Source organism: Ictidomys tridecemlineatus, chromosome 10 (assembly GCF_052094955.1).
Source record: "Ictidomys tridecemlineatus isolate mIctTri1 chromosome 10, mIctTri1.hap1, whole genome shotgun sequence".
NCBI lineage: Eukaryota > Metazoa > Chordata > Mammalia > Rodentia > Sciuridae > Ictidomys > Ictidomys tridecemlineatus.
The window spans coordinates 47204407-47219688 of NC_135486.1; the positions used below are offsets into that span (position 1 = coordinate 47204407).

Genomic DNA, 15282 nt, shown 5'->3' on the forward strand with positions numbered 1-15282 from the left:
GCTGACATGAGATGATACAATGCCTACTTGATGAGAAGTGAGGTGACTCGTTCAGTACTGTGACATAGTGTTAAGTTACTATGTATCTCTCTGTATGTGCTGGTTGCACAAACACTATGATACTGCAACAGTCCAACTTGTAACGGGGATTGAATGACTAAAAGACAGATTGTCTAAACAGCATGGATAATTCACATCCCAGGCAAGATGGAGTTGGACAATGTGAGATTTAATCGTGCTACTTAGAATAGCACACAAATAAAATTCATGAACTCTGTATTTCTGGAATCACCCCTTTCATATTTTTGGACAGTGGTTGAGGGTGGATAACTGAAACTTTGGAAAGCAGAGCTGCAAATAAGTGGGCGTACTGTGTATACACTGTGAGTTCTCTAATAGGGACTGGTTAAGGATTGATATGATTATGGCTTTTTTATACATACAGACTTGAATGTATGATTTTGTCAAAATGAACCCACTGAATATCCTGCCAATTTACCTTCTGAATATCTCAAATTCTTTTCCTCATCTCCATTCATATCCACCTCCCTGCTTTAGTTGAAGCCATCTTCATCTCTCTTGGGTACAGTTTTGTAACCAGGCACGAAACATTGATTCAGTGCTATGAAGGATTTTTTCCCCTATCCCTTCCAGTGCTGGAGATTGAACCATGGGTCTCATACCTGCTAGGCAAGCATTCAACCACTAAGCTACTCTTCCACTCCTTTTTATTTTATTTTGAAGCACTGTCTCATAAGGTTGCTCAGGCTAGCCTTGAGCTTTGCAGTCCTCCTGCCTCAGCCTCCTGAGTAGCTGGGATTACAGGAATGTACCATTGCATCTGGCTAAACTGAAGCCTTTTGTGAGACTGGGTCTGCCTTTCTACTTCTTTGCAACTTTGATTCTCTTTCAAGACTCATGAAGACACATATTATGGGCATTTTAATACCTAAGAGTAATATGCACCTAGGTTGTGAAATATGCGGTTCAAAAGTGAAAGACTATATTTCTTGTGTTGTTGGAAGGCAGTTATATCCTACAAGACTATTCAGTGCTGGCCAACATGAATAGAAGAGCCACAGGGTTTAGGGTAAACATCTTTGCTCCCCTCTCATTATTTAGAGTAATTGTGGATTAAGAGGCCAGAACTTGGAAAAACTCTAAAGTGCCATCCTTCAATCTTCTTCTTCAGTGTCCTGCAAAGAGACCATCCCCTAAGGGCCCCACAGTGCTGCCTGTGTACCCCCAAAAGACTTGTCCCCTTATGCTCAGAACTTCCTCAGAAGATAGAAATCTTCTCCCTCTTCCCTTGCCTCAGGTATTTGCCCCCCAAAAGGGTCAGATAAACAAAACCATGGCACAGTGCCTCATCCCAAAGAAAGAATTCTTCTGGAGTATAATTTTATATATTCTGAAAGAAAGGGAAGAGGGACTGGGGGTGTAGCTCAGTTGTAGAGCGGTTACCTAGAATGCACGAGGTCCTGGGTTTCATTCCCTGTGTGTGTGTGTGTGTGTGTGTGTGTGTGTGTGTGTGTGTGTGTGTGTGAGAAAGAGAGAGAGAGAGAGAGAGAGAGAAAGAGAGTTGGTGGGGGGAACATGCACATGCAAGCATGTGGGGAGGGTGAGAGAAATTCTTTTTAAAAAAAATTAGAGCATCATAATTATACATAGTATTTGGGTTAATTTTGACAAAATCATACATTTAAGAAATTTGATTTCAATCCATATTTCAGTCTTTCCCTTCCCTCCTCCTATTCTTTCTCCTTCTCTATTGATCTTTCTTTCACTCTTTTATTTATTTTTGATTGGTACTATGTATACATGTATATATACATATGTGAATTTTTTACATTTATATATGTATATGATGTGCTTTGTTAAATTCATTCCATATTTCTACTCCTTTCCCTTCTGTCCTCCCTCCCTCTCATTCTCCTTTTTATACTCTACCGATCAACCTTATGTCTTTATAATATCCAATCTCCTTCCCTGCCACATTCTTTCCCTTATTTTGCTCTAACTTCCACATACAAAAGAAAACATCCAGCTTTTGCTTTTTTGACTGTGGCTTAATTCACTTTAACAAGATTTCTTGGTCCATTCACCTGTTGATGGGCATCTAGGTAGATTCCATGATTTGGCTATTGTGAATTGTGCTGCTATAAACATTGAAATGGCTCTATCACTATATATGCTGATTTTAGTTCTTTAAATTGAAGAGTGGGATAGCTGGTCACATGGTGGTTCCATTCCTAATTTCTTGAGGAGTCTCTACACTGCTTTCCATAGTGGTTGAAGAGAGAGACTCTATAGCCAAGAGTTTTCCTAAACCTCTGATCATATATTAATTGTGTGGCCACCAATATGGCTTTGCTTAACAGTGTTGTATGTTTTAATTAAGGAGGAGGAGAAGGAGGAGGAGGAGGAGGAGGAGGAGGAGGAGGAGGAGGAGGAGGAGGAATTATTATTATTATTTCTCTATCTACAACAATCTCCATCCCATTGGTTAAAACCAGTGTGCATTCTGATTGAGGGCAGAGTTCTTTCTCGGAATAAACTGCTTCCTCTAAAGAAATTGACCTGGTGGCATAGCACTGGCCAATGAGTCAGAAAACCTAACCTCTGCTCTGTGCAACACCATTTCCTAACTATGTACCTTTGGGCAAGCCACTTAACCTCTCTGAGGATCTACTTCCTAAACCCAAAATAATTTCTCCTCTATATCCTGACAAGTGGTTATTTTGAAGAATAAGTGAGATAATAAAATGAGAACTGGCCTTGAGATCTGCAAAACATACAACATTACTAGTGAAGTTTGAGCACATAATATATTAACACATAATATATTTCCATATTGTTGGCAATATGGAAGGAAATGGCTGTTGGTCAAAGCCAATTTTAGAAACCTGCATTTTTGCAAAAGGAAGAGTCAGCTTTCATAACAACAATTTTGCTGATACAGGGTGGGCACGATCAGAAAACAGTGTGGAGATAGCCCAGCAGGTGTCAGCAGAGAACCAACTTTCCTTACTCCAGTGCTCACTTGGGAGGGAGGCTGTGCTCAGGCCTGGTGCACTGGGACAGAACTGACAAGATTCTGCCTTGCATTCCAAGGCTATCCTAATTCTGGTGTGGTGTGAGTGGGCACACTGGGTCCACTGAAATAGGGATAACCTTTGGACTTTATCTACAAAGTCCTTCTCATTGACTTCAGGATCCTTAATCCTCAGAAGATCTCTCCCCATTCTGGTCTTCTGATCTGAGCTGAGTCCCTCCTCTGCCCTCAGACCTGTGCTCCAGCTTGGAAAACTTGTCTCAATTTTCTTTGCGTTATTTGTTTAGAGAAGTATTGTTTTGGGAGTAACTTTCATCTCTCCCTCTGAAATCTGGGGTTGTTTTGAATATATAATTTTTTAAACCTGGAGTTAGTTCGGGCAACAAATCCAACTTCTCCAAAGTATATGGCTAATGTATTGGGAGCAGGAAAGCAGTTTCCAGCAACCAAATAGTAGCCTATGGAATAAAGTATTCAATTTTGTATGTGCTATAGATGATCTTTTATATTTTATCTTGTGGGAACATGAAATCATCACAAATACGTGTGCACTTATGTTGTAATGTGCCATGTCACAATAGATCTATTGTAGGTACTTTAAAGTCTTGAGGAAAAGAGTAGAGGCCTAGAAAAATAAAAAAATCCAAGCACTGTGGTGTGTGTGTGTGTGTGTGTGTGTGTGTGTGTGTGTGTGTGTGTGGTGTCTATTGCAGGTCCCTAGAATTCTAAATCCTAATATCTAGAACCCACAAAGAACAGAAATCCTGTATCCACCACTAAATGTCAATGAAGGGCCCAGTGGTCTATAAATCTTCAGCTGACAGAATGACAGGCAAAATGTACACAGATTCCTACATGCTACAAATCTCTGAGATTCTTAAATAGCCAAGTAAGCTGTGTTTCCTTTTCCTTTTCTTTTTGACTGGGAATATTTACTTCCATCTCTTTTTTTTTGAAACCAGTAGGCTCCATATTTTAAGTAATATTTAAATTTAAGGTGGGGTGGTAATCCAAGTGTACAGAGCAACCACCTTGCAAGAAAACATTTTTAAAAAGCAGATGGCAGAGCTGGCCAGTTTAAACCCATCCAGAATTACCTTGCACTCCTGTAATAAACAAAAATCCAGCATTCACTTTCATTGATTTTTTTTTTTAATGTTCCTGGGACTAGGACAAAAAATTTGCACTGGTGATTTAAGTATGAAGGCTCTGAAGACCAGGGAGAATCAATGGATGATGAGACTCATGGCTTGCCTAACTTATTGCATAAGCCCCTGATTCAGGTCTCTGCCTTTCATTTCTAAATCCCTGTAAACCATGTTGTTAAATTACAAACGGGACCTTCTTTGACTGTCCATTTCAGTACAAAACAGTCTTTGGCTCTGTCTACCCAGGAGGAGAAAAGAGGAAAGCTGCAAGTGTAGAGACAACAGTCAGAAATGATCAGAAATCCTCGCTAAAATGCGGCATCTTAAAAAAAAAAAAAAATGCGGCCACATGTGGATTCAGGCTGCACCGACCAAGTTCAAGTTAAGTGGGTTTAACCGGGCCCTTTTCTTTTCCTCCCAGTTACCAGGCCCCAGGGAGCCTTTGCCCCTCTACCCTTCTCAAATAGATCTGGGCCAGTTCATTTTGCCACAGCCCGGAGCCGCTCGGAAAGCAAAGATTAAAGGGGAAAGTCGCGGCTGTATATTTATATTTTCATTGCTAGAAGGGAATTGATTTCCGCGCATTTATTTTGGTAGTTGTAATACACAAGGGCGGATTTGCGTCACCCGAGCAACTTGCCGGTGGAGATAAAGTTGCACAAATATTGAAAGGGGAAGTGCTAGGAGTCATTATAGAGTTTTTCTCCGGAAGAAATAAGGATTTCTGCAGTATCCTAAAATACTAAGGCTGCTTCTATTTTGAGACCAATCTCGCAGGCACATCCGCTCATTTAGTCCGAGTTTGAGCCCATCAAAAAACAGGAGATGACCTGAACTCAGGCGAGCCCTGGGTTTCCTGCTGCTTTCTTGGTTTGGAGGGGTAGGGAACAGGCAAGAGGAAAGGATCTAAGGGCTCAGACCAGGGCGAGCGGCCTATCGGGGCGAGGCTTGGGATTGGGGAATGGGTGGTGGGGGTCGCCCCCAAAGCTTCCCTTTCGCCTTTGCCTCTGGGAGCTCTGGTATGCCCTGGGTGGCGCTGATGCGGTTGTAGTGAGGCCGAAGGCCTGGGAGAGCAGAGAGGCGCACGGGAGGGCGAAGTTGCAATTTGCTCTTCTGCCGCGGACCTTGCAGAAAAAGAGGAGCGCGGCGGGACGAGGAGTCGGTCGGGAAACCAGCCCTCCGGTCCTCTCTTTTGCGGCGTTTGCCAGCGCTTCAAGTCTAGAAGCAGGGCTTTTGCGGGTCATGGACCGCGCAGGGAACTTGAGGGCGTGTGTTTTCCTGAGTCTGCATCCCGAGCTCGCACCGGGAGGGTTTCAAGATTTGGAAAGTGTGAAAAGGGGCGGGGAGTCTTACTTCTAGACGAGGAGGTGAAGGTATGGCGCCGCTTGGGGTGAAGCATAAATGGACTTCTTTTAGAAAAGCTCAAAGTTTGGGCTTAGGCCACGGTGTGAAAATTTACAGTCACACTGGAAGAGCAACCGAATTGGAAGTGGCACTAGAAAAGAGAGGAGAGGGCTCAGGGCCACCCCTACATACATTGGCTAGTGACTTTCCCTGGGACCTGTGAAACTGCAGAAAAGCTGTCCTCCTAACCAAAGCACACCAGAACCCTTGGCCAAGGCCTCCAACGGCCAGTACTTGTTACTTCTTTACCTCCAGCCAGACAGGACTTTTTGGCTCTCTCGCTTCAGGTGCCTCTGCCCTCAACTGACCACACTCCTCCTTTGTGGAAATATCACCTCGGACCTCTCTGTGAAACAGCAGGGCAAGAAAAACCCTTTAATAAGAGAGTGAAGAGGGGAGGGGAGAGGAAGAAAAAGTGAAAGAAATATGAAATGAATGTTAGTGTGTTAGATAGCAAGTGATTAGTTATTGATTACTTTTCAGGAGAAAGTCTAAAGCTTGAAATGACAGCCTCTGTGACAAGGGGTAGAAGCCACTAGAAATTAATAAGACCACGCAAATCCTGAATTTGAGATAGGAATGGTAAGTTCACTTGTATTTGGGGCTTCACTTTGTATTTAAGGAAAATAAAAATGCCAAAGAACTTTTGTTAGGAGATGTTTATTAGGACAATCGAAAACAAAAGATTTCGTGGTTTCATTATTGTTATTATTTTATTTTCTTCCTGAAAATGTGCAAGAACAGCTCATCTGGGTGGCCTGTGGTTTGTTTGGGAGAGGGGTGGGGAAATCCATTCTGACTATAATTTAAACGAGAACGAATTCTTAAAATAGAGATGTTGATGTTGCAGAAACCCTCCCCCTACTTCTACCCACCCTGCGTTCTAAGACCCAAAGCACGAATCAAAGGCGTTGGCCACCACTGCAGCTCCTCCTGCGACCAGGCCAAAGGGGATCTTGGGAGAAACTGTCACTGAATTGAAAGTAGAATTTAACCCCAAGGAAATCTGCTCAGGAGGGCACTTGCAAAACAACACACCCCACGTGACCCGAGGATGTGGCGGTGAAGGGAGGATGGCATTTCCTACAAGGTACAGCAGAGGAGGGGACATGCTTGCTGTAACTCCCGGGTTTCGGAGGTCGGCTGTTGTCTCAGGCTCCGGGGAAGCGTTGCTGTGTCTAAGGGAGTCGTTCGGAGCCATCCATCTTATTTTGTTTGAAAAGTCACTAGTTCAAGTTGTCATTAGTGTGACAGTTCAAAATAAAACTAAGTCGCGGCCTCCCCTCCTCCTGATTTCTCTGAGGACTCCCCGGAGGCAGCGAGGCGGACACTTTGGTGAGTTGGGCCGCGACTCAGAGCCGCAGCATCCAGGCAGAGGCCCAGGAAAGATGGCTGTTGGGATAAAAACAAAGTGAAGGAAAAATCCGACAAGAGTGAGGGAAAAAAAAGGGGGGGGGAATCCAAGGGATCGCCAGTTCTCTCGGTTCTCCACCGGGAGACACACTGTGCACCGGATAAAGTGCAGGAGAACCAGCTCTCCCCCTTCTGGGCCGGCGGTCGAGCGCTCCAGTTATCAACTCTCCTCGCCCGGTGGCGGCCAGAGCGGCAGAAGTTAAAATTAGTTGCCGCTGGAGCCGCCGCCCAGCCTCTACGCAGCTGAGGGACTCGCAGGACCCTGCTCAGCCCACGCGGCCGCAGAAAACACTTTGGCGTGGCCGGGGGCGTGGCTGAGGTCGGGCCACGCCCCCTCTTTCCCAATTCCCTTCCACGCCCGTATCCCATTGGTTACGGGGATAGCCAATGAGCTCTTGGATCGAGGTCCTACCCCGGGTCTGACTCGAAAGCTCCTGCCAAAACTTGGGGAGTTTTTAGAGAGGAGATTTTTTTTGTTGTTGTTCCCCCCCCTCCTCCTCTTAATACGGTTTTTTTTTTTTTTTAACTAACGGATTATTTTTGTTGTTTTAAATTTAGCTCTTAGGCTTAGCTGTTCGGGTTTTTCTTTCGGTCACCGGCCCCTGTCTCCCGGCTTCTCCCGCGTGTACGGAGCCGCGGTCCCCTCCCGCCTAGTAGTGGCTCCTGCGCTCCGTGTTCGCCTCTGTCCCGCGAGGAGCGCCGGCGCCGCGCCGCCTTTGACATAAGACCCGGGGCCGAGACGGTGACCGGCCAAAATCTGGCCCCCGCCTCCTCCGTCCGAGGCGCTAGGGCTCCCGGCCTCTCTTCTTCAGGGCGGGCGGAGAAGCGAAAGCGGATCGTCCTCCCCGGGGCCGCCGCCCCTCCCCGCGCACCCACCCATTCACCCACTCACTGGGTCAGGCCCGACAGCGGCCGCCGCGCGGCTCACCCGGCTAGTATGTTCGCGGCCGGGCTGGCTCCTTTTTATGCCTCCAATTTTAGCCTCTGGTCGGCCGCCTACTGCTCCTCGGCCGGCCCGGGTGGCTGCTCCTTCCCCCTGGACCCTGCCGCCGTCAAGAAACCCTCCTTCTGCATCGCAGACATCCTACACGCCGGCGTGGGGGATCCAGGGACGGCTCCAGAGGGACTGGTGGGGGCTTCAGCTGCCGCCCTAACCGCGCACTTGGGCTCGGTTCACCCGCACGCCTCCTTTCAAGCTGCCGCCAGATCCCCGCTCCGTCCCACCCCGGTGGTGGCGCCCTCCGAAGTCCCGGCTGGCTTCCCGCAGAGGCTGTCTCCACTTTCAGCTGCCTACCACCACCATCACCCACAACAGCAGCAGCAGCAGCAACAACCTCAGCAACAGCCGCAACAGCAACAGCCCGCACCTCCGACCCGGGCCGGCTCCCTGCAGACCTCGGCCTCGGGGACCCGTGTGATCCCGCACCATAGCGGCTCGACACCGGCTCCCTCCAGCAAAGACCTCAAATTTGGAATTGACCGTATTTTGTCTGCAGAATTTGACCCCAAAGTCAAAGAAGGCAACACCCTGAGAGGTAGGTCTTTGGTGGAAGACTTCAGGCCTCGATGATCACAACCTTGTCCCACTCCCAAGGCCTCAGGCCGGTTTTGGAGGAGGTGCGGTTCAGTGTGTTTATAATTAAGGACAACTCAGTAAAATAGGGGAGAAGAAAACGAATCATAAGAAAATTACAGAACATTAAGTCTAAAACTCACCTACTCTCTGGTTAAAAAAAATATGCCTGGGATGCTTCAAAATCACAAGATACAGAATGACTATTCATATAACAGTCGGTGTAAATGTTTGCAAAAATTACTATACTTTGTCTTATGAACCATATTTAGAGAGAGAACTACATATTTTTTTTCTGTCTAGGAGAGCCTTGTTGGGGAACAGCTTTCCTTTCCATTTATCTGATTTCTTCCCCAGCAACACACACACACACACACACACACACACAAATTCATTTATCTGATTTCTCATAATATTCTACCCAAGAAATGTAGATAAATAAAATTGACCCTTGAGGGTAGATAGCTGAGTGGGGATGGAGATTTGGGGTCTGTAAAATTCCTGGAAGTCTCCTGAATGTGACTTCCTTAAGGCTGTTTTCATGGAAAGCTATATATGTGGGTGTGGACATGAGGGACACACAGTAACCTTCCCAGCATTGCTCTTTGGGGACTGTGGTGGGGAGGGAAGGTTTCCTTATGGAGAGAGGGGTCTCTCTGGACTTGCTCCAGTGAATCCAGGGTGTGGGGAAGAACAGGAACAAATCTCTGAAGAATGTGCATTTGCCTATGTAACCAACTATTTTCCTTGTTCCCAGATCTCACATCCCTGCTAACTGGTGGACGACCTGCAGGAGTGCACCTTCCAGGCCTGCAACCCTCCGCTGGCCAGTTCTTTGCATCTCTAGATCCTATTAATGAGGCTTCTGCCATCCTCAGTCCCTTAAGCTCCAACCCAAGAAATTCAGTTCAGCATCAATTCCAAGACACATTTCCAGGTACCGAAAATATTCGAATTATGGCCCAAGCAGCAGGACATGTGGCTGTCAGAAATCTCAGGACTGATTCCTCAAGTGGCAGACACAGTGTTGCAATTCTTTAATTGGGGTGGGAGAGGCTACCAAGTCTGGAGAAAGAAATGAGGAAGATTTCTCCTCAAGAGCTAGCGCTTGCTTTAGACAGCTGAGAGTGGAAGAGAATGAAGGGAAAGGGGATTGGGGGGGTAAGAAAGTGTGTGCAATGGCAGGTCACTGGGTGGGGGTTTTCCCTAGTTTTTTTTTTTTTTTTGAAGGATAGATTTGTGAATGAAGCCTCAAAAGACGTTGCTTATTAAAATACACACATTTGGGGGGTAACTTCAAACACTCTTGCTTTTAAGAGGTTTTGAATGCGTCGGCACATGAGGGAATACATACACAAAGTAAAATTTAGGGGTGCCATCCCTAGATCCTTGATGTCTCAGGGATGTTTTAATCTATTCTTTGCATGCCCAAATATTAGAATTATTTTTTTCTTGGAGTTGATTGACAAGCTACTTGGCTTTCCCACTCCACCCTTGCTTTAAGCTTTCTGACTATCATTCTAAGAGCTGTGAAATTCCTCCTTAGGAAAGGCCATTCAGTGTGTGTGGAGCCAACTGTTAATACAAAACACTTTTAAGCAGCCCAGTGAGACAGGCCTGCAGTTGTCTCTCTTCCCTCTCTTACCTTCTGCTCCAACTCCGTGGTAGGTCCCTATGCTGTGCTCACGAAGGACACCATGCCACAGACATACAAGAGGAAGCGTTCTTGGTCGCGCGCAGTTTTTTCCAACCTGCAGAGGAAAGGCCTGGAGAAAAGGTTTGAGATCCAGAAGTACGTGACCAAGCCAGACCGAAAGCAGCTGGCAGCAATGTTGGGCCTCACAGATGCACAGGTAAGTCAGCCAGGGATCCAGCACGTAGTGCCCTACTGGGTGGGCGGGCAGCAGCGCGTGTCCTATCTCCTTAGTCCCCCTCAGTCCCCACCGACTCACCTTTTGAAATCAAAACACAGTGTCTTCAATTAAAGGAGGTTTTGTGAAGTTGCAAAATTGTGGCAGGAGGAAAGGAGGGTGGGGTAGGGGTGAGGGAGAACTAGGAGGAGAATTGTTCATCCCCGAAGATGTCAACAAGCAGTATGTGTTTATTTTGGCCAACAGGCAAAAGAACCACTGAGAAAGCAAATAGACTGCGGGAGATGATAATTATGTACTCAACTGGAGTGCAGTTCGCTATAGGAAGCAGTTTATTTCAGAAGAGATAAAAGCCCAAAGTCAAGAGATTGTTGTTGGTTTTTTTAAAATTTAATTTTATTTTCCTTCTGCCCTTCCTCCTCCTCTGCTGCTGCTGGATTGTGAAATCCCTAGTTGTGAGGAAGTGAAAATATCATTTCAAACGGAATTACTTAGCTCCAGTAGGGTCCGCTTTGAGCGGCCACACGTCCAAGTTCTAACGGCTTTGGCTCTGTAGGATGTCTCTGTGGTGAGGGTTGGGGTGTCAAGAAAGAAAGTTTTCTTAAAATGCCCAAGAGAATTTCAGCACGTTCTATCGACTTGAATTTCCCCCCCTCCAAGACAATAGGAAATCTATTGTACCTGAATTAGTTTTCTTTTTCTTCCATTCAAGAACTGTCCTTTCCTTTCCTTTTCTTTCTCTTCTTTTAGCTTTGACTTCAGGAGAGACACCTCGTTCCACCTATCAGCAGTAGCTCTGGCTCACTGTCACCAGCAGGGCAGAAGCCAAAGTTAGCCTTCTTTTTCTTAGATCCCTGATGGTCCCCTGACTTATCTCTGTATCTTTCTGTTCTCCATTACACAACTCGGCTCCCCAGTGTGCGTGGCGTGTGCATGCATTCTCCCCCCTTATACATACACTGGAGGAGCCCAGCCGTTTTCCACCATCTGTGGATGTTATTTTTAAAAGGGAAGCTGGAACTTGTGTGGACGAGTTGGGTCCCCCAGGGAATCATATATTTATATAGATTCTCTGCTCCATCTTTTACCCTCTTCTTCCATTTTTCTTACCTTAATTCCAGCATTTTCTGATCCCCAAGAAAGATTAGTTTATCCCTGGCAGAGGCAGGGTCCTTATCAACTCTGGAGTAAAAATATGCCAAAAAAAATCTCTTTATCCAAAGCCTGGCAATACCCCTACTTGGCTAGGATTAACTCTTTGCACCTCTTTTCTCATTTGCATCCCACTTTTATCCTTTAAAATAATAGCTTTTGCAGTGGCTTGCTTTGGATCATGATAATACAGGATAGGACCTTGTGGAGAGAAAAATCTTAACATTGTCTCACCAAAAACTTGAGATTCTGTGTATCATCATGGGGACGTATCCCTTTTTCTGTGGCAGCAGTCCACAACTTTAATCAGGTTCTTACAGGAGTCCTGACTCAAGTGAGGTCAAGAAATACGGATTTAGAGTAGAGAGCTTTAGTAGGTTTAGGGCCAGTTGCAGGAATCTGCCTTTTCAACAAACTATCTAGGTCATTTCAAATCTGAGGTCTGGGGGCCACATTTTGAGAATGGTCCTAGTGGGTTCAGTGGTCCAAGATCCCTAGGCTCATTTTAGTCCTTGGCTGCCTCTGGGTCCCTTGTTCTTATATGGGATTTTGGTAACTGCACCTAGTAAGGTGCTTTCACTCTTAGAAGGTGACTGGCAGGTGCAAGAGAGTCAGCCTGTTATTCATCTTGACTCCCTGTCCCGCTCAGGTGAAGGTGTGGTTCCAGAACCGTCGAATGAAGTGGCGCCACTCCAAGGAGGCCCAAGCACAGAAGGATAAGGACAAGGAGGCCGGCGAGAAGCCTCCAGGCGGAGCCCCGGTGGCCGAGGGCGAACAGGAGGAGAGGAGCCCCAGTCGCTCAGAGGGCGAGGCCGAGAGCGAGAGCAGCGACTCCGAGTCTCTGGACATGGTCCCCAGCGACACTGAGCGGACTGAGGGGGCTGAGCGATCTCTTCACCAAACAACTGTTATCAAGGCCTCGGCCGCCGGCACCCTCATCGCGGCCAGCAGCGGTGGGAGTGGAGGAGGTAGCGGCGGCAGCAGTTTCAGCTTCGGCAGCGCTAGCAGCCTCAGTAGCACCAGCACCAGCACGGGGAGCGCAAGCAGTCTTGGCAGCGGGGGCAGTAGCACCTCGGAGCTGCTCCCTGCACCGCAGCCCACAGTCAGCAGTGCTCCCAAAAGCCCGGAGCCTCCCCAGGTCCCGCTGGGCAGCTTATAGACTTCAGGAGGACTCAGGGGACTCGTGGCTCTACGCGCAGCCTCCCACATACGGGCTGGATTTTGTGTTGGCGTTGGGCTGGGGCCAGAGATGCAGCAAAGACTACTCTTCAGTGTTCACTCCATGCCCCTTGGTGCCCGACCTCAGAGCCCAGAGGCCATAAGTGTGTCCCCACCAAAGATTCCTATGGAACTCTTCTCTAGACATGTGCAGCCCACACTGTGAAGTGTTTGAACTGTTCCTGCTCGCCAGGGATCATGGCATAAAGACATGCTGCACTTAAGAAGCCTTAAATTTGTAAATAAAATGTTTACCATGGTTTGTAAAAGGCCTTTGGCTTGCTGGGGTGATCTCCAAGGATCTTTAAACCAAATGTTAGGCCTGAACCAGGATCTTAGGTGGGGGGATGGGGCTTTTGGGGGAAAGAGGTTCAACTTGAGAGCCATCTTGTTGCAGAGATCTGTCTCCGGAGTTAGAGGATTCACCTAATTCAGTGGGTAGGTAGCTGGTGCCAACCACCAGCTAACACGGGTTTGGTCACCCTTTGCATGGCCTGAGAGAAGAATAAAGAGCAGGCCCTAGAATCTGTTAGGCCTGTTCAGCAGATGGTCTCCCCATTCAGAGGCTGGTTGCAATGAGTGTGTATTCCTTGCTTTCTCTGTTCCACAGTGTGCAGGAGAAGTGGAGAAGGCTATGCTCCTGGCTATGCTTCTGTCAATTTAAGGCATGGCAGTACTCTTTAGGTGACCACTCAGGGCCCTGGCAGGAATCTCTCCCAGTGTAAACTGCTCTTTGCTCAGGGATGGGGTAAAGGACATGGGGCAGGTCTGTAGTGTCTATTGGAGGAAAGGATAGGAATGCCACAGTTGTTAGAGCTGTAAGCCTGTGTCTGTGCTGGGTTCTGGTTTTAAAGATGCTAAAATAATTTACGGACAAGGAAGTGCCTTGTTAAAGGTTATGCAGAGCCCAAATCAGAATTTAGACTTCTTGGCTCACATTTTGTTAGTAATTAATCTATAAAATTGAACCCTACCACACTTCATACTATATTGCACAAAATCTTCCTTCTTATTCCTCTGGGGCAGGCACCCAATTGCGTTATTTCTCTGCCTCATTTCTGCCCCAGCCTCCCTAGAGTTGAGATAGTTTCCTCACTCCACTGCAGCTACAAAATAGTAAACCTAAATCTAATTCACCTTGCTGCTGCTGGTAGGTTCTGTTTTTTTTTTTGTTTTTTTTTTTTTTGCCAAAGGAGGGGGGTCAACCTTTTCTAAGACCTGTTCTCTTCTACTTTCCTTCCCTGGAAATTTATGAAATGTTTAGAGAAGAGCAAAAACAATCCTTTGAAAAAATTTAAAACAAAGAGATGGCCCTAAAAATTTTTGGCACTGAAAGTTGAGGGAGATAACAAGGTCTCTCACAAATCCAGCATCCTATCATAGGAACTGTATGTCCAGTACTTAGCATAGGGAAGAGATGCTGCGATCAGAGAGCCTAAAATGTGCTCCAGTCTCCAGGCCAAGTGAGAAGGTTCCCAGAGGCTCCAGGGGTCTTGCTTATCTTCTGCCCCATCTTGACTCATTCCCTGGAGCTCCTTCCAGGACTTTTGTACTAGACCTATTGCCCACCCGGGTACAGAGCTGTGCCACAGATACAGCCTTCTCTCCCTAGGCTAAGCCAGATGCCTAAACTAATCTCAGAGCAGTAAGCACAGGGATGCAGGGCTGACAATTCTCTGTTCCAATCAACCTCCCAAGCCCCCAAATGGAGCTGAATTCCTGGAGGAAAGAGCCAAATGTAAATCGGGTTAGGAGCAACCAGGGTTGTCAAGAATAGGGAAGAGTAAATTAAACCCAACCTTGGACTAGCTATTCTAATTGTTCCACAAGAGTTTTTGGGCCAGCAGCAGCCTCCCAATCCTTATGGGCTTCAAGCATCCGGGGAGTAGAGGCTCTGGTACCTTAGCTGTGATATTCTCTCTGTACCTCAGTTTTGCCTTCATTATAGAGAAATGAATCTCTGACTCCCCAAATGTTGAAATTCTGGAACCGAACAAATCAAAGACCATTGACTTTTGAGGCATTTAAACCCAGTTTTGACGTTAATGAGATGTACATGGGGGCGCATTTGTGTATATTAACTGGGGAGCAGAGCCCGGCTGGGGAGGAGAGACTGGGAGGGGTTAGGGCTTTATTGCAAACTGTACCCACCTCCACTGCTCGAAGTGCTCTGCAGGAGCTCACTGCCTTCAAAATCCCTGCCGCATTTCTTCTTCATTCCGGGTTTAGAAATTGAAGAAACTAATTACTCGGGGGAGGGTAATGGTGTAATTTCAAGTAGAATTTCGGCCCTACCTCCGCAAGGCTCCACCACACCAAAGGGCGCGGGGAAACTGGGATGGAAAGTAAGCCTGACGGCGGCGGGAGTTGGAAGGTCTGGAAGTTCCTCTAGTGCTTCCAGGAGGCCCCCCTGCCTCTGTCAACCCCACCCCTGGTCCCTGAATATTT

General features: G+C 46.9%; 1 protein-coding gene and 1 long non-coding RNA gene across 2 annotated transcripts; one reads left to right on the forward strand and one right to left on the reverse strand.

Moving 5' to 3' along the window:
- Nucleotides 1–6248: 6248 nt before the first annotated feature.
- Nucleotides 6249–8051, reverse strand: LOC144367235 (uncharacterized). The gene is made up of 2 exons (XR_013426564.1): nt 7913–8051; nt 6249–6999 (listed from the first exon to the last, which is right to left on the reverse strand). It is a non-coding gene; the product is annotated as an uncharacterized LOC144367235 (long non-coding RNA).
- On the forward strand, nt 6939–13103 carry Hlx (H2.0 like homeobox). The gene is made up of 4 exons (XM_005335856.5): nt 6939–8555; nt 9351–9530; nt 10262–10446; nt 12266–13103. Exons 1-4 carry the CDS (start codon nt 7958–7960, stop codon nt 12773–12775), a joined length of 1473 nt encoding a protein of 490 aa, XP_005335913.1. The 5' UTR covers nt 6939–7957; the 3' UTR covers nt 12776–13103.
- The last annotated feature ends 2179 nt before the right edge of the window (nt 13104–15282 follow it).

Bases quoted from the DNA above. Each gene is read 5' to 3' on its own strand.
- Hlx (XM_005335856.5), top strand. From the start codon at position 7,958: ATGTTCGCGGCCGGGCTGGCTCCTTTTTATGCCTCCAATTTTAGCCTC. The intron at 8,556-9,350 runs GTAGGTCTTTGG...CCTTGTTCCCAG, and splicing joins AGAAGGCAACACCCTGAGAG to ATCTCACATCCCTGCTAACT. The intron at 9,531-10,261 runs GTACCGAAAATA...ACTCCGTGGTAG, and splicing joins ATTCCAAGACACATTTCCAG to GTCCCTATGCTGTGCTCACG.